This window comes from Cyrtonyx montezumae, unplaced genomic scaffold, assembly GCF_038088225.1.
Source record: "Cyrtonyx montezumae isolate F1298 unplaced genomic scaffold, pur_monq_1.0 scaffold_23, whole genome shotgun sequence".
NCBI classification, from domain to species: domain Eukaryota; kingdom Metazoa; phylum Chordata; class Aves; order Galliformes; family Odontophoridae; genus Cyrtonyx; species Cyrtonyx montezumae.
The window spans coordinates 4,709,125-4,732,822 of NW_027071970.1; the positions used below are offsets into that span (position 1 = coordinate 4,709,125).

At 42.7% G+C, this 23,698-nt stretch overlaps 1 protein-coding gene across 1 annotated transcript in view; it reads right to left on the reverse strand.

The window, feature by feature from the left end:
- CABIN1 (calcineurin binding protein 1) overlaps nt 1-23,698 on the reverse strand; it is a 90,128-nt gene that overhangs the window by 38,775 nt on the left and 27,655 nt on the right. Inside the window, exons 27-28 of the mRNA XM_065738956.1 lie at nt 21,568-21,893; nt 16,676-16,789 (exon numbers count right to left, since the gene is read on the reverse strand). Of these exons, the coding sequence (XP_065595028.1) occupies nt 16,676-16,789; nt 21,568-21,893 (440 nt within the window). The remainder of the gene's footprint in view (nt 1-16,675; nt 16,790-21,567; nt 21,894-23,698) is intronic.

Below are 23,698 nucleotides of genomic sequence, written 5' to 3' on the forward strand. Positions count from 1 at the left end.
TAAAAGGGCGTCAGGTCTCAGGGAACGCATGCTCCTCTCAACCTACTTGAAGCTCTACGTGAGTTTGCAAATTTCATCCTCACCAATTAAGCCCTTCAAATGAAGTTATTAGGAGCTGACAGGTAACTCATTTCATCATCTCTTCTCCCCCCACTACAGCAACGCCCGCAGAACACTTCCCTCCTCTGTCTAGCAAGCGGAGGCTCTGAGCGAGTCCCGACGGCTATAAAAGGCAAAAAATTCTCTTACTGTTATGCACCCATAGCTAACCTCAGAATATAGTTTCTCTTCTGATAAAGGAATTTGTATAACAAAAGTGAAATTCATTAACTCAGTTACGCAGTATTTTACCTTTATTTTTTAGGTTAGCATCTAACGCTGTCTTGCTTACAGAGACTCCGTGGGCAATTTACATTAAAAGAAGTAGCTTGCTTAACCAATGATAGAGTTGGTGGAAGCGTCAGACCCAAGCAAGCACTCAGCTGGCCCTGCCCTGCACCCAGCTAGCACCGGCTGACTGCTGATAGCGCCGGGGGAACAAGACGTGGCTCAGAGGCTGTAACTCAATTACCCTATTTACAGTAACGCAAATCGCAGCACGCACAGGAGATCTTCCATATTCAGCCGGCAGTGATATTCCAGAGGCTGAGCAGCGCTCGGGGAGCTCGGCAGCGGAGAGCACAGCCTGCCGGTGTTTGATTTCAGGGATAGCATGAGGCAGGAACGATTTGTTTGAGGGCAACCAGGGTAATTACTGAAGGGGAGGAGAAAGGCCGCAGCATTCAGAGTATTTCAGACTCTGATAGAGATGCTAAAAACGACACAAAAGTCACGTTATCGAAACCAACCCGAACATCTGGGGATTCGAGCGTCAGCCTGAACGCGCTGCTCCCAGGAAAGGAGAGCCTCCCTGCACGCAGCAATTCCAAGAGCTGCTCCCCGCACAGCACCTCCGGCTCGCACTGAAATCCAGCGCTGCACAAGCAGACACGCGCTGCATCGAATTAAAACAACCGAACCACAGAGCTGCCGGGGCCAACGCCGCAAGCAGCGTGCGGCACGGCGGCGAGCACACTCGGCGCTCGCTGCAATTAAAACGCACGTTCCGAAACGATAAGAGTGCGACGAGACAAAGCTGAGCGGCCGCAAGGAACCGCTAATGGCGTGGGAATCCTCTTAGCCTCCCCACGCTCCGGCGGACGGAGCAGCGGCGCTCGGCGCGGTCAGCACTCGTAGGGCTGCGGGGGAAGCCCGGCTCCGGGAGACCGAGACGCCGCAACCCCGCGGCGCAGGGTCCCTCACCCGCGCGTCCCCCCGTTCGAGCTCCGCACAGCGGCTCCGCTCTCCATTCCCGTCAGGTTCTCCCGCAGCCGAGCAGTGGGGATTCCCTCCGGCCGCGGGTGACGGCCCCGGCGGTCCGCACGGCTCGGGGCGGCTGCCGGCGCTCCGGGCGCCGCGCTCCCCGCAGCTCCGTGCCCGACGCGCAGCCCAGGGCCGCGCCGTCCCCCGGGCACGGCCCGCAGCCGCGCTCCCCGCGGAGCAGACGGAGGGGAACTTTCCCTGGGCCGCTGCCGCCGCTCCCCCCCCCCCCGCGCGGGGCGGCCTCTTCCCACGGCCGCGGGGCCGCCCCCGCACTCACCATGCCCTGCGGCGGCGGCCCGGCCTCGCTCCGCCGAACTTCCCCGGCGGCCCCGCGGCTCCGCGCCCGCCCCGGCCCGGCCCCCCCCGCCCCGCCCCGCCCCCGCACCCCACCTGCCCGCGGGCCCGGCCCCGCCGCGCTGCGCCCGCCTCGGCGCTCGGCTCGCGCTTCCTCTCGCACCGGAGGGAGGCCAACCTCTGGAAACCGCATACCTCAGATTTCCTGCTGCCGCGGTTATTTATTTATTTATTCTTTTTTCTTTTCTTTTTTTTTTCCCTCCCCCCTTTCTTTCTCCTTTCTTTGCAACTCGGCGCTGCTCCGCCCGTGCACGAACCGCTGCCCCCCGCCCCGATCGCACAGCGTCCCGTTGCCACCTATTAACCTTCAGTCTTCACACCGACTAACGCGGGATTTCGGCTTCGCGTACAGAAGTTACAGATCCGAAATGAACGCTTACTAAGTACAACTGCCAACAGACTTTCTTTGCGACCTGCGGGTTTTAAAGTGCTCGGTTATGTCAGCAGCACAGCTCCCATCCCCTCCTGCGCTGCAGGCTTTCCCCCACACAGTGCTGCGTATTGGCGCGCGTTAAGTGCTGGTTGCACCTGGAATTAAATGCGTCTTAAAATGTTTAAAGTTAATAGCCCAGGAACCGGGCTGAAAATCATCCATAAAAATTCCTAACAGCTAAATGCCTTTAAGCCACAAGCACGCAGTGCAGGAACTGTGCCGTTTAATTACTCCTCCTCATCCATCCTGGTACCATGAAAAGCAGAAAGAAGACACCTTTAGATGACAATAAACAGGAATTAGAATACTTAGTTTCCAGATTTCAAACTGCCTCACAAATGAGCAAAATCTGTTAAATATCACTAAATGGAATATATAGGTTAGGTCTGATTCGGTGCTGTACAGGAAGACTATTTTAAAGGACCATTAGCAGCTTTAATCAAGGAAGCAAGCTGGTCTCTGAGGAGCTGAGGAATAGCTTCAGCTTTGTCCAATTCCAAAAGTTTCTAGGGAAAATGGTTCCAAACGAAAAGAGGGGAGGTTTAAGACTGGCTAAAAGGAAGATGTTGCTCACACAGTGAGGCACAGGGTGCAGGGAGAGGTGGTGGTGCCCCCACGGGCAGGGGTCGGGGCTGGGAGCACTGATGGAGCTGTGGGTGTCCCTGTGGGAGCAGGCAGCCCGCGGGGGGCCCTCCGGGCTCAAACCATTCTATGATTTTTTCAGTCGTTTTTATCCATCACTGTTACACGTCCTGGGTTTGCACTGCCACCTGAGCAGGGTCCACAGTGCGTTATTTTATGTGTGTGTGCGTAACTTATGGTGCTACTAAGGGAGAGCACTCAAATTGTTACCATACAAAGTAAAGGCTTAGAGAATACAAAACATAAAGGCATCAGTTCCCCATACCTACAAAAGCCGGCAACATACAATGGGACTTCCACCTTCCAAACCTAGAAGAGGAAGGAATTCCCATAAATCCAGCAGCACTGTGTCAAGGAGCAGATAAAGCTGTGTACCTGGTGTTCAAAGAAGGGATTTAATGCTGGGTGCTCGTGTCAGCGATGGCCCCAGTGGTTGTAGCACAGCCCTAACATGACTTGAAGCTTCAGCTCTTGCTTGCAAGGCTGCACTCCTGCTGCCTGCTCCAGGCTCACTGGTGAAATGGCTGCTGCAGAAGATGGCTGGCACCATTACGCCCACATCCTTGGTTCACACACTGCACTATGTAATATCAAAGGCCTTTTGATTAATTATTTTTTACACGGCACAGAATTTGGGACACGCTATTCAAGGCTTCTGGTTGATGAGGGGTGAAAGATGAGATGATATTTTCTTAATTGCTTAATGACTTGGGATACACTGTGCAAATGAGGGCTGCACGAGCAGCTAACATCTCCTGCTTTTTATGCTTAATTTGGGTGATACAAGAATGAAGCAGCATGGCTTTATGCATTTTGGCAAGGAAGAATGGATGGGGAAACACTGACAGAGCAATTACAGGAAACTTGAAACATGCCCAGAGTCAACAAGATGACTTAACATTTGTCCTTTTACAAATAAATGCTCGTAAGGATTACTTGCAGTTCAGCAGATAGTCTTCATGAGGGAACAATCATTCTAGGTGCAATTGTTAATCCTGAATGACTGTGTCTTAACCGCACTTTGTAGTTATTTTTAAGGCGAGAGGAGGATGGCAGAGCACAATTCCAGAGCATTAAAAAGTGGCCCATTTATATTTCAGTGTTTCCTTAAAGGCTTAGTTCATCAAATGCATTTTAAAAAGCTGTATCTTTAAATTGATAACAACCAAAGCAAGAGTGAGGAATGTCTCAGCTGGAATCACCTACTGGGTTGTGAACTCTAGCACATGCTTTCCAATGCCACAACACCCCGAGCCAGACAAGCCAGAAAGTGATTTTCCACTTTTAAGCATTTTTAACTCTCTCACACTGGGATTTCTTGATGAAGTGTTCTGGGATGAATAATAAATAAATGCTCAGGAATATTCCAGACTTCTCTGTACTGTCAAGATAAGGATGCTGGCTTTCCATGCAAGCTTTCCATGCAAACACAGCATATGAGTGTGTTAAGGTCAGTATACATATATATGAAATTGCTTCATTTTAAGTGATGTTCCTCAGAGGAACTGTAAATCCACTGTAAATCCAAGCTTGAACTCTGTTTCTAAATCTTTTGTTTTAAAGGAAGTAGGATATTGTTTGCACTTAGGGATGGCTTCTTCCCCCCCTCTCCTTGCAGAGAGAAAGGTAATCTCAAGCTCTCAGGGCAGTTAAGGTCCTGCAGGAAACAAAGCATTCTTCCTTCAACAGCACTATTTGCTTCCTTTAATTCAGATCTTTTTAATCTTCTTGCAAGCAGATAACAATAGCTATCAGACCAAAATATTTGCCTGGAAAACCCACTCTAATCCAGAGCAAGGAGTGTTTTGGTAGGATGTAATTATTTTACAGGGCAATTTCCTTTTTCTAGCAGTGCTGGGACTGCTCTAAGGAGATCACTACTGCAGGGAAGAGAATTAGCTGCTGCCACTGAAAACAGCGATGTATCTGCACTGAAGTTAAGCCCACAGGATGGGCAGCAGGTAGCTGAAAGAGGTTTCAGAGAGAGAAGAGGACGGAGGAGAAAAAGCTGCATTGCATTTTTCCTTTAAAATGCACCAATTTTATTACCCAATGATGTTCTCCTGTTTATATACAGGTTTATGATTCTTGTTTTAGAGACATTTTACTTTCTTTTGAATCTGAAAGGGGAATATAAACCAGCAAGTGCCAAACCTGGGCTCTCAGGGAGTCGTGCCTTTTTGATACTCAGTGAGTAAGGGTAACAGAATCTTTTGTGACGGTTACTACTCTTACTAGAAAACCACAACTTTGACTGTAAAAGAATACTTCGACTGGTCCAGTATCATTTTAAACTCTATCTGACAAATTACAAAACCATTAGAAACTCCTCTGACAAACAGGAACTTTTGCAAATTTCATATGGACCATATGTTGTTTTGTCTCCAGACAAAAAAAAAAAAAAAAAAAGCAAAATAATATTGAATTACCTAATTGTTTGTCCTACATATAACCTCTTGTTAAAGGGGCAAGAAGAAAGAATAAATACACATGGAAAAATAAGAGCAGAATGTGTCTGAAGGTAGCAGCAGCAGCGAGAGAAATCAAAAGGAGATTAAGAACAGAAAACTGTGGTGTATCGTCTTGCTGTCATCACCTTGCTGTCCACATAAAGAATTCCGATTCAGACTTGTCTCCTGGTGGGCCTTTCTTTTTGTTAGCTTCAGGCTGCCACTGGAGATAGCCCTCAGATGGAAGTTTTCAGGCAAAAAAAGGCACTTTGCTTTGCTTTACCTTATTGATCTGAGCACATACAGAGGCAGGAAACACTATTCTGGCTCAGTTATTCACAAAAAAGCGAGCAGAGAATTGTCAGATTTTGGAGGGAGAAGAGTGACATATTGAAAAGACAGTGACAGAGCAACCCAGAAAATGAGTAGTCATGGGGATGGTTTCCATATCTACAGTGCCACTGTAATGCTGTGCCCAGAACACAATGATTTCCAACACTTCAGGAGTGCAGTATTCACCAACTAATAATCTGCAAATAATTTCTTCCCTCTCTTAAAAAAATCTATTTCTTTTCCAACATCATAACTGTCCCTTCCCCTAGAACACACACAGGCATGCACACACGCAGAGTGAAATTCCAGAAGTCCTTTTGTTGTTGGTCCCCATTTAATCCCGGTAAGACAAGAATTTACTGCCTGCAGAAACTCTGCTTGGTGTTGATGACAAAGCATTTTTCCGGCTTTAGGTGCCAATCAAACACTACTCCTAATTTGAAAGCAGTTTTGGATAGCAATACCCATCACTGAAAGCTTTGGAGGGTTTTATTTGTCTGTTTTAATACAGGAGCTTCTTGGAGAAACCCCAGGCTGAAATTAGAAGTTAATCAGTTGATGACAGGAATAACTAACATGTATTTCAGGTTAGGTGCCCGACAAAAAAGATAAATTAACAAAAAAGGTTGTGAAACTTTTGGTTTTAAACACTATTAGTTGGTTACCCTTTAAAACTAAAATACCCATGTAACTGCAGCCATGACTTAGAAGTAGGGTTGTTTAAAGCAATGTTTGGAAACTAATCTACCTGGTTTAAAAGCTGCATGTCCTTGCTTGAGTTAGAAGTAAAGTCTAAGAATGTTAGAACTGCAATTGTCCATAAACCTTCCTCTTTCCTGGAGCCAGAGTTGCTCAGCTTTTTGTTCTTATCAACTCCGATACAACAAAACAAAACCACACCTACCTATCCTTCATTTCTACTTTTGTCACTTTCTCATACTTTTATAACGTTTTCTTTATGTTCCCATAGAATATTTTCCCATACATGACAAAGAAAATGCACTGCTGTACATTCACAGTGAAGTCCCATCTTCATCATAGCCTGTAATCCATGCTCATTCTTTACATTTGTGATTCTGCTGTTAGCTGTGTTACACAAATGGGACATAAATAAAATATGTACTCTGCATTAAGCAGGTTAATCATGATAGAAGATGGCCTTAAAGCATCACAGAGTTTGGGACAGCCATGCACTTCTCCACAGATGAGCTGAGCAGAAACGAAAGCCTGACAAGCACACCCATCTGTCTTCAGGTTTGTCCAAATGTTTCCCACAGGAAATACTTCAGTCAGTAGCACTGGAGTAAGTGGAGCTCAGTGACCCTGAAATGCTGTATTTGATGGTTATACTTTGATTTTAAAAACAACCACCGAGCAAGAGAAACCAACACGTGCTCTTAAACTCTTAGTGCAGTCTGTCAGGGAGAGCAAAGAAGGTATGCGTAAATAGAAATCATTTCAGCTGTTATAACAAGCTCATTAATTATCTCAATCCTCTGGATGCTTAAGAAAACACCATTAATTTAATGACTCACACTAGTTCCAGTCTGCTAAGCAGTAGATCACAGTTTAAGTGCTGGTACACTTTGAGTATACACACAGGGAACAGTTCTGAAGTGATAAAGTTTTAAATTGAAAACGACTTGGTAGGAATTTTCAATTTCTGATTTTTATTCTGGCAGCAAGCCAAGGAGCAGGCAAAATTAGTCATTCATTCTGAATAACTCCTAGAAAGTGCTTCAAGTGAAAGGTCTGTGCTACTTCTGTGCTTTGCTTCCTGTGAGCTACTGAAAAACCAAGTGACTTAGTAAAAAATTTGACAGGACGCAAGTAATCAAACAATGAAGTGTGCGCAGCTGAGATGAGCAAAGTTCAGAAGGCTCCTGGAAACGTGCTGCTTTTCACCTGAGCTGTGATAGGAGCCTCCCCCCAGATGACATGCTCAGGACCTCAGAGCAGGCCACAGTCCTGGTCACTGTGGACATGCTTCCTTTCAGCCACCCATTCGATCATGTTCTCTTTTAAGTCCTTTCAGGAGAAAGTCACCTCGTTCAAGCAGTCAGTGCCTGGGGTTTCACCTATTTGCTATCACGCAAACTCCAAGCGCTCATATTACGCCAGGAAATCCAACCTCCTCCACAAGAGCTGAGGAGTCTGGAGCAGTAATGCCCCACACAACATTCAGCATTTTTAGTCTTCTACCGTTGGGCATTTTGCCAAAGGTGGAACTCTACTACGAAGATAACTCCTGTGTCAGCATCTTCATCTGAGCCCCACACACTGACACTGCAGGCATCTCAGAAACGACGTGTATTCTTCTCTGTCATCGTCTGCCACCTTATCTCTTCACCTCCATCTTAACCTTTTTTAATGTTGCCAGTTAAATACTTTTAAATTAATGGATAGAGCAGGATGTATCTATAAATACGTTCCGCTCGCACAGACGTACGCACAGACTTCATCACCGCTCTCAACCCACATTTCACTTCTGCACTGAGGCAACATCTATCCAAGGAAAACACAGAAATACTCAGATCCTTCTGCTGAGAACTGTAATTCCAGGATTTTTTCTCACAACATATGCTGCTTTAATGAAATAAAATTACTTTCACTATTAATTGCAAGGAAAGTTGTAATCAACCTCAATGCCAGGTCAGCTGAAACCACCACAAATACAGAATTCAGTTGTTGCAGGGTTTTGGGAAGGCAGTGTGCTCCATACACCTGCTGCACGTGTTCTGGCATTCACGGACTGCCCTCTGGCTCCTTTCACTTTCAGACAATGGTTGGTCTCTTTGCACAGACAAGATACAGGAATGAAAATCTCACTGCCATGTCTGGGATATGGAACAGGCACACGCCATACTGAGATCAGATGCAAAAAGGACATCTACCTCAACAGCAGCCCTAGAAACATTCCCAAAATGAAAGATACAGAATTAGTAGAGAATATTGCATTGATTAATGCTATAGAGTCCTCACAAGATACAATTGGCAGAAATATCTAATAAAGAACAGAGTGAAAAAACACAGTTCATCTTGGTTACATCACTCACAGCTAAGAAAGAAGTGTTTTAGAAAATGACTCGGAGGTTTTGATTGTAGCCATACATAGAAGTATGTACTCTGCTCAGAGTACTGCTATCAGCTTTAGAACAGAAGGAGAGGGTTTTTAAGACAATGAGACATGACTACAGACACATACACGCTACTCTCAACATGCCTGTGTGAACTTTGCACACTGCAGCTAAAGGGACACATGACAGCTTTCAGTCACAGCCTACAGGTGGGTTTTGTTTTTTTCCCCTCTAAGAACTTAAGTTTAAAAGTAACCCTGTTAAGTGGTTAAGTGTCTAAAGGTTACTCCTCCACATTCATACCTGATACACAGCTAAAATGATGCACAGATGGCTAAAATCAAATTATGGATTTATTCATTGCACATTTCTAAAAGGACACTCATCACACAGAATTCTCCAAGCCAACCAGCACCTTCCAAATGCTCATCAGACAGGGTAAAATGGTTGCTGTTAAACTCGTTCAGATCCAGATTTAAAACTGCTTCATGCTCTGTAACATGCTACAACCTCCACAACTTCTCTTCTATAAAATCTATCTTCACATTTTTATTGTTATTTGTCCTTTGTCTAAAAATATATTACAACAACAGAAGAAGAAACTTTTCCTAGGGAAGCAATGGGGTGTGTGTGGGGGGAAAGCTGTTTAATATCCACTGGCACAGACTACAGTTTAAAACGCCATGCTCGGGTCGCCAGGGATTTAGATTTATTGGCATCTTTACTCGCTGGGCCTTGGAAGCCTGCAAAGCCAGCCAGAAAGAACAGTGTGTATACACAGGCAGAAAACTTTGTGAACGATGGACATTTTTCACTGATGAGTTCTGTTTTTCCAAGAGGATGGAGTGAAGAACTGTAAATAACATGTTGGGCAGAGGTTAAAAAGTTATCTAGCTTTTTATAGGCATCTTTAAGACTTCATTGCTTGCCGAGTTTCTGGTCTTAATCCAGTCACTACAATCATTTCACTTGCACAGTTAACTCCTCCCTTACCATAGTTTTCAGAGTTGGCATTAAGACTGCTTGAGAGAAGAGCACACAAGGGCAAGCAAGAGACAACACGATCAAATTCATTTGTACCAAACTAAAAGCATTCTTCCAGGTTTGGTTGTTTTTTTTTAGAAAATCTGGCAGGAAGTATATGAGTACAGTTACATTGTCATTACAAGTGATATAAAATGGGAGAACAAAGGAGACTGGCTGGTTACTGGCAGAAGAACACCTGTCAGAAAAGAAATCAAGCTGTCATTATAGAGGCAACCACCACCAGCGCTTCCCCATTCTCCCTTCCCCCAGTGGAACCTGTCTGCTATGCTGGATGACAAAAACAATGGAAATTACTAGGCTTATTAGACTAAAACAAATGAATTCTCTAAAAGCTGCCTTACCTACGTACAAACATTCTGTCTGCTTCAGATACAGACAATAAGATCAGCAAATTTGACAGAGAGAGAAAACACTCATTCTCTTCCGCACACCCACCTCATAAATTGCCTTTCAGTCACAGCTTCAGAAAGAAAGCTAGTGTCACCTCATTATGTATCTTAATTAAGCAAATTATACAAAATCTAATTTTCATTTAAAAAATGCTAGACTTAGTGACTTAATGCAAAAATAGTCTCACAGATACGAAATGTTTTTTAACCAGTGCAAACATTCCTTCCTGCCTCTGCAGGATGCAGGTGATCCCCATCTGTTAGCATGAATGAGTTCCTCTGTCCTGAGGATGCTCAAGTACTGGTGCTCAAAATTAAGCACCCACCTCTGTGCCATGGTATTGCTCCACTGACATTGGAAGGAAGACTGAGAAAATTAGCAAAGCCCAAACAGGAACATCAAGGAACAATGGATGGGAAAACACTGATTTGGTTTCACTCTTCAGTGGGACTTCACCTTACTCCACAATCACAAAATAACTGCTGCTTATACAGCTGATTTTATTTACAAATTAAGTCATGGGATTATGAATCATTTGGTTCAGAAGGGATCCCTGATGGGGTTATTTATTCCTGCGAAGCTTTCCACACAAATATCTCTTCACCCGCACCAGAAACGGTTTCCTCACACAGCTGAAGAACAATAGCTTTGTAATGACATTAGGCAGGAATGTAGGAAAGGCAATGAAGCACTTGTTAAAATTTCAGAGGTAGCAAGCTGGGCAGGCAGCACATTAGCTCCAACACATCCCCAGTGCAGAACAGCAAGGTCACCCGTTGTCTCGCCTTAAGGAGGGGTGCTGGGTGACCTGCACAGCCCCCGCTCACACAGCACAGCTTCCCTGCAGCACAAGGGCTCCCAGCAGCATGCCAGGGCACTGCTGACAGTCCTCCTTCCCACCCTGTCAACCATTTCAGCGAGGAGCTGGCTCTCCTGGCAGATGAACAAAACATGCATGTCTTGTACTGAACTTAACAGCTGAATGCCTCCTAGTCAGTAGAAAGCTGACAGTAAGAATTTGCATTGGCTGAATGGCACTTGCATTAAGTAGTAAGCTCGTCATAAGGGTCTCTGCTGGGGCCTGCACAGTGAGAACACAGATATTTCATAGATGGAACATGCTGTCTCCTGACAAGATTATGTCTTTTAAAGTAGGTGAGAACTTAACCGTTCTCTAACCAGATAGCTCTATCTGCCTACCACATTGCAGGGCATCAATACATGAGACTAATGACACCCAAAACTCACAAAAGCGAGAAGAGCATAACTGAATAACCAAGCCCTTGTGATTTCTGGGATGTTTTCTTTTTTTTTTTTTTAACTTGATTTGGCATCCTCTCATTCTCATTTTCACACGAATGGTCACAAATGCTAAGAAGACCAACCTTTTGTTTTGTTTTTTAATTCAAACTGATGAACAAGCTCAAATACAGCCCTTAGTTCTCCTGGAGCCCCCACGCACAGCTGAACACTGAACGCCATCTCCAACCTTGCTGAGGCAGAATCTCAGCTCTCACAGTAAACTTCTTTGGGTTCCTTCCCTTTTTCCCCTAATTCAAATGGAACTATTTCTCTTAGGAGACTCATTTTCCACACGGCAGGTGTCTCAGAGCTGGGGAGCACATCTGCCAACGGAAAGGAGACACACAACTGATGAGCAGAAAAGTAACCCAGATCTATCAGCAGCCTGGGACAGAAAGAAAAGCAGAGCAGCTGAACTTATAGGAGAGTGATGCTAGGCTGCTGTTTGCCTCTCGTTTCAGGCTTTTCCAGTGCACAATAAGAAACAAACAAACAAGCTGCCCTTGGCCCCAAGGGGCACGTGGGATTTGTTTGGGTTAACACCAGTAGCAAACAGGCTGGATAGAACAAAAGCCTGAGTACCTAACAGACTTTGTTTCATAACGGAGACCACCCTAACAGATTTAATTCTCCCCTTCAGTGATATACATTCAGTGTTCTCTACATTACACAGCCAATGGACATTAAAATGCTGTAGCAAATGTTGCATTTTAATTCAAGTTATGGAAGTCATTAATGCTGAGGTCATACTACAGGAGCTGAGAGAAAAATAGAAGATCTTTACCAGATCACAAGAAAATTCCATACACTGGGTGCCATGTTCCTGACAGTGATCAGTAATGTGTCTAAGGGAAGATTAAAAAAAACAAAAACAAACAACCCCCTCCCCCCCACCAAACTGAGGCATACTATGAAACGTCCTTTATATAAATTCCCAGCTTCCCCCTCAAATAATGCTGACAAACTTTTCCCCTACCATTTTACACTAGACACTTCATCATCACCTGCATTTCCTATGTCCCAAATTCACCTGTCTAGCTCCAGTTGCACAGAATCCCAACACAGAGTCAGTCCCTGCAGCCTGCTCTCAGAATCATTCTCTCCTGGAAAGTCTCAGATGTATCTTCCAGAATCTGAAACACAGACAGGGGAAGAACCTGCTATTCAAGGAGAGTAACCAAGGACACGCTGGTTATCACCCTCTTGTGATGAGAACTGCCACCAGAAACCTACAGCACTCATCCCATAGCTGCTTGGTGCCCAGAACTTGCAGGTCTGCACACACCAGGTGTACTGCCAGTGCCTGCTCGCACCCACTATGAACACTGAAGGGAACTGAAGGGAAATCACTGCTATCTCTCAGCTTTGGGCTCCCAGTGGATGATGCTACCTTTGTCTGACCCTGCTTATTCAGACTGCAGAATGAAGAGCTTTTGGGATGCAGCAGAGAATAAACATACCACATCTCTTTGGAAATTAAAAATAGAACAATTACCCTTAACAGTCTTCAGCCTTGCAAGACTTCATGCACATGAATATCTGCACTGTATAGAATGTGTGCATGCAGAGTTTTCATATATTTACTTCAGTGGGGAACAGCTACCAAAATTGGAAATCAAGATTTTTATTACAGGAAAATGTGCCAGGAAAATACAACTCCTGTATATTAAGCCATATGGAGAAGTTACTGAGACACTGAGCTCAGCCATCAAAATGCTTTTCCATAATCACCACCCACATAGACTGATGAATACTCATCATCTGTGCATGAAGTTTCACTTTGTTTTATTAATGGTGGCACGAAATCTGAATAAATAAAAACGTGCCCTTCTATATAAAGCAATGTTATGGTGTTTTTTTAGTTTTTGTTTTTCCCTGATGAATTAATTTCTAATTTAGTTACTATAGAAACTGTTCTGGAGCCCTCTTAAGTTTTCCTGTATATTTACACATAGGGAGAGAAAGAAGAGGAAGGCTGGAGTGAACCTGACACAGAGGTTATGGAGAAAAGTGCAGTGGTCAAATGAAAAAGACCTTTATTGAAACTCTGCTAAAAACTCCTGCAATAATCACTGCACCAGTCCTAGAGTATGGGGCTGTCCCCTTCCACATGGGAAGCAACAGGGCACAGTAATGCAATGAACACACTTTACTTGAAATATAAAAAGGCAATTTCTGCGCATCCTGGCATCTCCCAATGTGTCAAATGAGAGGAAATCAGGCTAAGCAAACATGTCTTTTTTGCTCATTCTAAAGACAGTAAAAATAAATTCAAAGAGATTTCAGTCTCAGCTGAGTGACAGCTAACAAATTAGACAACAGACTGACACACAGAGTCAGACATGCAGTCCTGCAGTAAAAGTGAACGGGAGACAGTTTGCCCCGTGTTTATTTCTTTTCATACAGTGCTCTCATAAACATTTCATAAATAATTCTACTAGGAGTATGCATGATTTATTAAACAGCTGGGAGGAGCAGGCTGGCACAGTCCCTGCTCGTCTCTGAGCTGCTTAGCTTTCTCTTGCATGTTGTTGTTTGTACTCATAAAAACAAGTCAGCTGTAATTTCAACAGCCCTGAATCCATCTCGTCAAGAGACCAAAAACACTACTGCTACTAGTTCCATTAAGGTATAGAATAAGGTATTGCTGTGGTACTGTATTCAGAAAGCCACACAGACATTCACTTAATTCTTCTGCAGCATGAAAGCTACAGAGTTCTGAAAAACCAAACCAAACTCGTTATAAGAAAGCAAACAGACATCCTACACTAAGTGTTTCTGTTGAAAATTCCCCCGGGGCAGGCATTCATAAGCTCAGGTTAGCCATTTCATTTCTAAGCTTATGTGACTGCTTACTTGCATAGCAGTCTTTGGAGTTCTTGTTTTATCACCTGAGTCTGTGAGTGAAGACACCAGCAGGGCCAGTGGGCTGCACCACCATCTGGCTGCGGTGTATGACACACAAGTCTATGTTCTGAGCACTGACCCAGATGGTGCAGCACATGTGCTTACCACTGCCAGCCTAGGAGCTCAGCATGGGAACCAGCTAGTTGAGGCTTAACCCAGACAAGTTCATTGCAGTACCAAATAGGTTCTTCTTTCCAAGTTGTTCACAGATTTAGGTTTGTCCCACTCTGGAATGTCAGATGACATTAACAGGTTTTTTTTCACGCGTGCTTGTTGCCATTTCTCTCTCGGATCTGGATTTTCTCACTGAGCTGTGTTTGTGTCATCTATATTGGATTACTGCCACATGTTCTACACAGAGCACTGCCTGAAGAGAATTCTGAAAATATAGCTGGCAGAAAATGACATCACCAAAATATTTAATCATGCTAAGCTCATTATATATCTATTGTACCTGTTAACAGCAAGAGTGAGCTACACGAGGAGCCATCTAGATGCTAGCACTTATTTGCCAGGACCCCAACACATTATGCTGGCCATCCCTGGTTATGCTGTCACCACAGCAGAGCCACAGTGTAGATCTCAAGTCCCCGAGGTGAAATGTCTCACACCTGGAGGCAGCGTTCTACATGCAAGACTTGGGGTGGAAGACACTATCTTCGTGTGCCAGCAGACCTATGTCCAAGCTGAGGTCATCACTGTCACTTATTTTCTCACTTTTCTAACAGTGTTACCAGTATACTGCACCAGGCTAGCATATGTCTTTCATTGAAGGCTATCCTTTATTTCAAAGTTTATCTTAATTTATCTATCCTGGCATTTTTCATCTTTCAGAATATAAAAATACCAATATAAGGAGTAACAAAAGACTGATCTATAAAATAACATTGGAAAACATGCACCTAGGATGCAATAAAATCTATCTTTAAATTAAATTATCTAGCAGTAGCATTCAAAAACTAGACAGTAATTAATCCAGCCAGTGATCTCTCAGTGTGATAATTCACATTTGCAAGCAGAAACATTCCCCTGAACACGCTGCTTAATTCCCCACTCCTCATAGTGGAAATACAAAACACTCTTGACACTTAAAACTGCAATGATGAACAGGTCAGCCATGATCACACAAAACTCACGTGTGACTTTAAGAATGATGAATAATTTCATTAACATCTACAAGGATACCTGGTTAGCTGGGCCAGAGTCAAGATACTCACAGATGTTGAGTGCTTATCACAGTGTAGGATTCTTAGACAAAGCAGGCAGGTATTAAAGAACAAAGCCACATAGTCATCAGTCAGGCCACAACTGTTTGGTCCTATCAGGCTGGCAGTAGTTGTTAATGAAACTTCTTTTTCAGAAAGATGGAATGACATTGTTCTTCTCACAGACAGATCCATGATACCATTTTGAACCACTGTCAATGTCCCTACATTGTTCATCCCAGCTGGGGGACTGTAATCAGAGGAAAGCACTTACCAACAAGTCTGTACCAACTAACACAACACAAGGCAATAAAGAAGTTAGATGCTAACAAACAGAAAATGGAAATAAAATTCAGATGAATCAAAGTCAAGTCCTAGTATTGCATGGGTATGCAGAGGCGAAATTCTGTCAGTGCAGTCACAAGAAACCACATCATAGTCCAGAAACAAACAGAACATTCCTAGGTCCTTCCCACACACCACAGAACAGTTACAGAACTCTATCACAAAAAAGCCCAAAAAACTAGAACATGGCACAGAGAAGCCACAGATACTAAAGCCAACAGCTCTGCACTGGGCCTTGGGTGCAGCAGGAAATTCGATAGACAAGCGCACAAAGTCTCACAAGTATGATTTCCTATGCTACTCAGAGAACACAGACCACTGTGTGGACTAAAATATATCACATACACAGGGACGGTCTATAAGACAGCACTACTACTGTGCTGTGTGGCATGGAAATACTCTTTCTGAGCCATACTACAGAAGCACAATAAAAGAGATCCTTTCAGCTCCTTCTGAGAGCAATCGGCACTGCTTGTTCTCTAAGAGAACTGAAAATCCATTTGAGAAAGAATAAACAAGAGGATAATTAATAGAATTATAATTATTATAGAGGTCTCAATCACTAAGTATATGGTAAATAACATGTAACAGAAGCACTGACACCTCCCCATGTGTTCAAGCTCATCAGAAATTCTCCCATTTCCCTCCACAAGGAGAAACGCCAGCAAAATACAGTTCTGCCCTTCTGTATACTAATAGCGTGGCTCATTTAACATGCCTTTCCCAAATTTTACATTACCATCCTTTCACAAGCATTTTAAATGAGAAACAGGTGTGGAAACAATAGCTGAGAAAGTAAGGATATGTTTATCAACAGCATAGACTTACATTGAAGAAATTGGTCTTGTTCCTCTCGCAGAAGAGACCCTGTGCAGGCATGTGCTTCAGCTGCTGCCAGGGCACGCCGCTGCCCAGCAGCACATCGCGGGCCCACTGCAGGTTCTGCAGAAGAAATGGGGCAGGTGAGTAGCAGGCAGTGGCAGGTAACACCCTCACTTGATTTGATTTAATATCCTGTTTCCCAGATTGATGCTGTTCCAGTAGCATTTGTGGATGTGTGATTTGAGGAAGACAATCCCACTTGCTTCTCAGAATGAGCACTCAGACTGCTCAGCTCCAGCTGAGGATCAGTCAGTTCCCTGCAGCTACAGAATGCCACCTCATATCATAGAATGGCCTGGGTTGAAAAGGACCTCAAAGATCATCTCATTTCAACTCCCCGGCTGTGGGCAGGGTCACCAACAGTCACTAGAGCAGGCTGCCCAGAGCCACATCCAGACTTGCCTTGAAGACTTCCAGGGATAGGGCATCCCCAAGCTCTCTGGGCAACCTGTTCCCATGTGTCACCACCCTCTGAGTAAAAAACTTCCACCTAATATCTAACCTGAATCTTCCCTGTTTTAGTTTAAAGCCATTCCCCACTGTCCTATCAACAAGTTCTGCTTTCTAGCCTGTTCAAAAAACTTTTTTTTTTAATAAAATACCTTCAATTATTGAAATCCACCTTCCACCCGTTACCTACAGAATCCTGCACTATAGACATATTTAAAACAACTAACATTTTGCTAAAAGATAAATTCCAAAGCTCAGTACAACATAACTCCCTCAAGAAATAGTGTTTCTCACCAAGCACTGGGACTCACTGCCCGGGGTACCCCACAGCCTTCCTCCAGGACTCCCACTGCCCCACCCCAGGGCTAACTACCAGCAAACACAGCAGCGTTAAGGTCAAACAGGAGAGGTAACCAATAAGCTTAAAACTGCAGTTCTCTCTCACTGGGATGCTTCATTCAGGCCTTTTATCTCTACTCAGCCCTCCATGTAATTTTACTTGATCTCTTTGGAAAATTCCATGCCTGTCGTCAAATTTAGTTAATGCTGCTCTGTGGATTCACAAAGAAAGCATTGGCAGGAGAATAAATGATAGACAACAATCACAAATTTCTAAGAGCACTACCCAAGAGATGCATGAACATCTCCTGTGGGTTGAGAACTAGGGACAGCTGTTGGCTCCGGGCAAAACATAGTACTTCGGATTACTGACAGATGGAACAATGATAAACTGCAAGGTTTTGCAGACAGTGGTTCCGTTTTGCTTCATTTTTTCTTTCAGCATTAGAACCTAGCATTGGAGTTGCATTACACTGAGGTTGGTTTGTTTGATTTGGTTTGTTACAACTTTCTTATGGAGCAGACAAAAGAGATAAAGCCATTTGGTTCTACAGACACAAGTAACTGCTAAATTCATATCTGTTTTCTGTGGACTGGAAATATGCTTCTGTGAATCCTAAATATGATTAAAATCATGTCTATCTGACAAGTATACTCCACTTGCAATAGCACCTTAATGCTTCTGTTGTTGCTTGCAAAAACCTTAGCTTGCTTTCCAGATGATTTTCTTTGCAAGACTGATGAAACAATAAAAGCTCTGCCTAATCCTAAATGCTTTGTCCTGGCGACAGCAGTCATGCAGCAGTTGACAATGTCTTACAGAACTGGAATACCCCCTTCAGCAAAATACTGATCATGGATTCATGTGCAAGAGAGCTGAGCAACGGAAAGTTTATCCAGACATTTATGGACATCAAAAACAGTTCATTCAGAGAACGGATGTAGGTGTTTAGCTACAGATTCAGTCCTGAATCTAAGTTTTATACTGAAAATATCAAGAGATCATTAAGGGCAGCATCATGCTCTGGTGATCTGCATGATACAGGCATGGATGTATATGGTACATATAATTTGTAGGCTTTCATTGAATACGATGACAGTAACCCAGGCAAGAGCAAAAAGATCATTCAGACAAATGGGACAATTATCTGAGACCTTCACACAATCAAAACTGATGGGAATAAAAAGAAATGTAGTTACAGACTTTCCACTCCCCTTCTCCCATCAGTTACTCCAACTGAGTATGCCTGAACAGGTCTCCCAGCTCATTGGATTTCACAGTTTGCTCTGCTTTGTTTGTTGCTGATGAAGTTATTAGCAGTGGGTGAAGGGATCCTGGACATAGCACAAGGGATTTATTCCTCTTGGCACACCACTTGTCGGCCTCAACTGCAGGATTTAGCTGTCTGACTCAGGGCAATTATAAAACACTCTTTCTAGTTCAGCTGTTGCCTCCCACATCTTCATCACCCCAAGATTCAAAGGCAAGGTGACTGACAGGGTAAAATAAATTGCTGAAAAAAGTTTACTAGTGTTGTTAACATGAAAAGAAAAATCTCTTATGGTCAAGCAAACAGAAATCTGAGTCACCTCAGAGATGGAAACCCATTAAAAAACTGTGACAAAAGCCACCAATACCTAACTTGGAAACTCCAGGGAATGCTGCTTAACCCTGACACCATTAGGCACATACTCACTATTCACAGAGCTTTTCAGCAATAGTGATGAACAATGTCTTGCCAAGTGCCATCTTCTTCCCTTCCAAAGTGTGCCAATGCTCATTTGGGAAGTAAAGATCAAACATCACAAAGGATGAAAACTTCAAGAGACACAAGGTGAATGGGAAACTGACACGACTCCCCAAACAGGCAATGAAGTAACTTCTGAAAACTCAGCCTTGCTTTCCTGCATCATCGTTCCAATAAAAACCAGCTATGTAAAATTTGCTGTGATAACAAAATAAGGTAAATAGCCTCCAAAGAGTAAGTAGTGTTTTGATGGGGGGTAAAAAAAGCTAAATATGTGTAGTCAAACAATATTGAAATAGATGTTAAAAAAAGAAAGATCTCTGCTGTTTTTATTAATCTTGCAACAGAAAAAGATGTAATACTGCAAAATGGGAGAAAACAGATTGCACACAGTAAAGTTGTTTTCCTGTGCAGTGTGGAGACCTGCCAGCCCTCAGCTTTCCTGGCGAGCCATGAATTCTGGCCATCAGTCTCCATTCTTCATACATATTCCTGGCACTGGTACATAAAAGCTGATTTTTCCAAGATGGTTATATGCATTTTAAAAATCATCTCAGCTTTCTAAAATTTCCCAGTAACGCAGTCTGCCTCCACAGCAGCTCAATCTGATCTAATTTATTATTTTTTTTCACTTGGGCTTGTCACCAGGATATCCAAGCTTACTTCTCACTCCAATTGCTGCTGCAAATGCATGGATGCTTTCCATGTTTTAAATTGGTCTGGGAGTGAACCTTCCACTATAGACACATTAATGTGCCATTAAACCATAGATATTCAACACTGTTCTATAAAAGGACTTAAATGAGTTGTCTAAGAAAAAGAATTCTAACCCAATCAACAAATGTACTCTGCATATATTAGGTAGAAGTTTGGGGTTTGTCGTTGTTGTTTTGTAGTATTGAGTAGTTGTTTGTTAGATAAACAATAAAAATGGATATTAAAACCCAATAATGCTCCTTGAAACCAACCTGATAACTACTACGCTCACATGAGAAAGATTCAATTTTTCTGCATTCTAAGGCAAGATAAACCTAGAAAACGATATGCATTTCATAGAAAAAAACATCACAATTCAATATGTTGATATTTATATCTGGAGAAGCAAAGGAGGAGGCATCATCACTGAGGAAAAAAAAAAGAAAAAATATTTTACACATAGTTCCTCAGGCAAGGACACATGCTATTTGAACCAATGAACTGAAAATAGACAGCCTTTCTTATTAAACGTTGATAGAAATCATTTGTCAGCAACAAATGACAGATTGCAGGAGTCTGCAGCTCCTCTTAATGATTAGTTTCATGAAAAAATTAACAACTGTCACATACAAATAGCATAAGAATGTTTTCAAAACAAGTGATCTCTAAAAAATGGTCATATTTTTCTGGATAATCACTGTACAGCCAAATGAAATATTCATCACCTTTCAATGGATTGCTAATACATGTGATTGCTCAATCTGCAGCACTGCTGCAAATATGTTTTCTACTACGAGTAAATGGTATTACTGCTTCTGTTAGCTTCCCATCCTTGTTTGACTGCGCATTGGAGATTCAATTTGTGAAAGCTTCAGTGGTGGGAAAGAGAAACCTGGAACTAATGCAGTGCAGCATATGACAGAACACAAGACTTTGAAATATGATATTCATGGGTTTAAACCTTAATTACAACAATTAGTGAAAGACCTCTGATAATTTCTGCTATCCGCACACTTAAGTAGTGCACAATAAATATATTACTTTTAATTGTTTCAGATCTGCAGAATCAAAATTTTACTTTAATGGCACCCACTCCCACCTTATGTGCATCCCTATAGTTAATATACATTTAAATTAAGGAGGCACTTTCATACATGTGCTGTTTAGAACATGGACCCAAACTGCCTAGTGATCTCCGTGCTCTGACACTGGAAGAGCATTCACTCTACAAAGACCTAAGAGAGCCAGAAAGCTTATCTGGGCCACATGGTTTGTTCACACTGAAGTACTGAAGAATTTCTGCTTCCAAGACACTTTTCAGTCCAGTTACTCAGTAAAAGAAAGAAGTACTGTCGCTTTTATTGGACACCTTCATTTAGGTGATGTACCTGAAAGGTAATTCTCTGCTGAATGACAAAAAACAACATAATTCAACAACAGTAATTAAAAAAACAACAACACACTGTGCCACTCCAAACTGGAGAAACAAACATAGCTGCTGTACTTCAACACTGCAAATTCTGAAACAGTAGAAATGGTAACATGGTTTATTTACTGAGGCAGTAAACACAGCTCGCCAGCTGCTGTTATCAGAGCTCTGCTCACCTTGTGTGTTTTGCTGTAAGTGTACAGGTAAGCCAGTCTGTAGAGGCTCTTGTAGTGCTGAGGAAAGCGGCTGAGACACAAGCAGAAGGAGGCAACACACTGCTCTGTCAGGAACTTCCGCTGCTCCTCGAGGTCTGCTGGAAGACCCTGAGGGAATTCAGATCCATCTCCACACGTTTCAGCTTTCTTCTTCCAATCCCACTGTGAAGGTGGGGGGACTGCAGCTTTGGAAGCAGGCTGAGGGTCCACCAGGACTTTCTGGCCAGCGGGCTCAACAGAATGGTAGGATTCTGAGCTCTCCAGCAGCTCTTCTGATTTTCCTGGAACTGAACATTAAGAGAACTAAAAATGACAATGAAAATAACAAAATGACACATAAAAAATGACTAACATTAACTAAAACAAATGACAATCCTTTTCTTCATCACAGCATAGACATATTCAGCAAATGCTTTCTGAAAAAAAATAAAATATGACTATTCTTGATGTTTAACAAGATAACCGGGGGGATGGGATGGCAGAGAACCAAGTAAGACTTCAATGAAATCCTACTGCAAATAAAGTAGAAAAGAGCAGAAAATTAAAGCCATCCTGTCAAGTGAAATGTATTATTGTCAACAACATACCTGGAAGAACACAATTTCAGAATACAGTTTAGGCTCAGAACTATCAGTAGCAGCTTACCTAGCCTTGTAGATTATGCAAGACCTTAAGTTCTATCCAAATATTTCTGCAGTTAGACGGTAACTCATATTTCAATTGTCCATCCTTTGCTGGGGAGATAGTGAACCTTCAGAAAGTATCAGTGACAGTGGGAGCCTTTCACGTCTCTAGCCAGGCCCGCTGAAAACACATGTGCTACATACAGTTTAAGCATTTTCAGCTTTGATTTTTACTCACAAAAGCATACCAAGACTTTGTCTTTCCAAAAATAAAGAGACTCTTGCATTAGGATCTTATGTCTGCCCAGTGTAGAGACATACTCCAATATGAAATTGCTGCTTAATTTTTTTCCCCCACAAGGCAGAACTTCGAGTCAAGCATGCTTTCCAGAGCTGAAGTTTTTTCTGAACTTGCTTGGATCACACATGTATCCATCATCATTTTCCTCTACAGATAGCTTTATGGTACAAATTTTTTAAGCCTTTCTTAGAAGTGTTTTTAAGTACCTTTTATGTGGCAATAATATAGATTTTTCACTGGCATCTACTTCATTTTGATGCACACATCACCACAGATTTCGCTGGCTTAGGTATGTGCTGAAGTATTCTTAAAAACAAGAAACAAAGCTACCAAAGTTCATGCGCAAAAAGACTGGAGTGGGCACTTGCTCCTAGTGAGATCAGTGAAGCGAATCAGGGCTATCTGTCCACGTATCACACTTTGTGGTTCTACACAACTGAAAATAAACTACAGTCTGAACTAGCAAAAGAGCCTTAACACACAAAGAGCCCACAACCTAGAAAAATGGGCAAAATTAATACATCTGTTTTGTTTCTCTTTCCCTAGTGAAGTGCATCCTCACCAGTGCCATGTACAAAGAGGAGAGGGAAATTCCAGCTTCTGGATGAAGTCTAAAAAAATTCTGAAACAATTTTTCCAGTGGAATTCAGAAGACTTAATACAGTGCTTTTATTATATATGGAAAAGTGTGGTAGAAGCAATTCCATTCTCCAACAACATAAAATATCCAGTGGAATAAAACATCTAATTCCACTGCTGCTGCTTTTTTTAAGAACCAAGTATCAAGCTGTTGCTGGGTTAGAACAAAAAGTGCATCTATAATTGGAAAAAACTGTTTTCATTGAGAGTATTTTGAAATGAGTATTCAAATTACTTGGAGATTTGAAGCACCGAAGTAATTGTAATTAATACCCTAAAAAGAAGACAAGCAAGTCACAGGGCCACCACCACCAACAGCTTAGCACGATTTTCTGATTTGTAAGGTTTAACAAGCATTGGGATGACAGCCACATGAGCAAAGCACAGTTATAATTTTAAGCTACATGAATATATACAGCAATAATGCATAGTTAAAACTCAGCCACAGTGCAGCATATTTCAGTGCTTCTGCATGCCAGAAGAAACATTTTAATGAGGAAATACTAGGTGACATTATCCATACAGATGG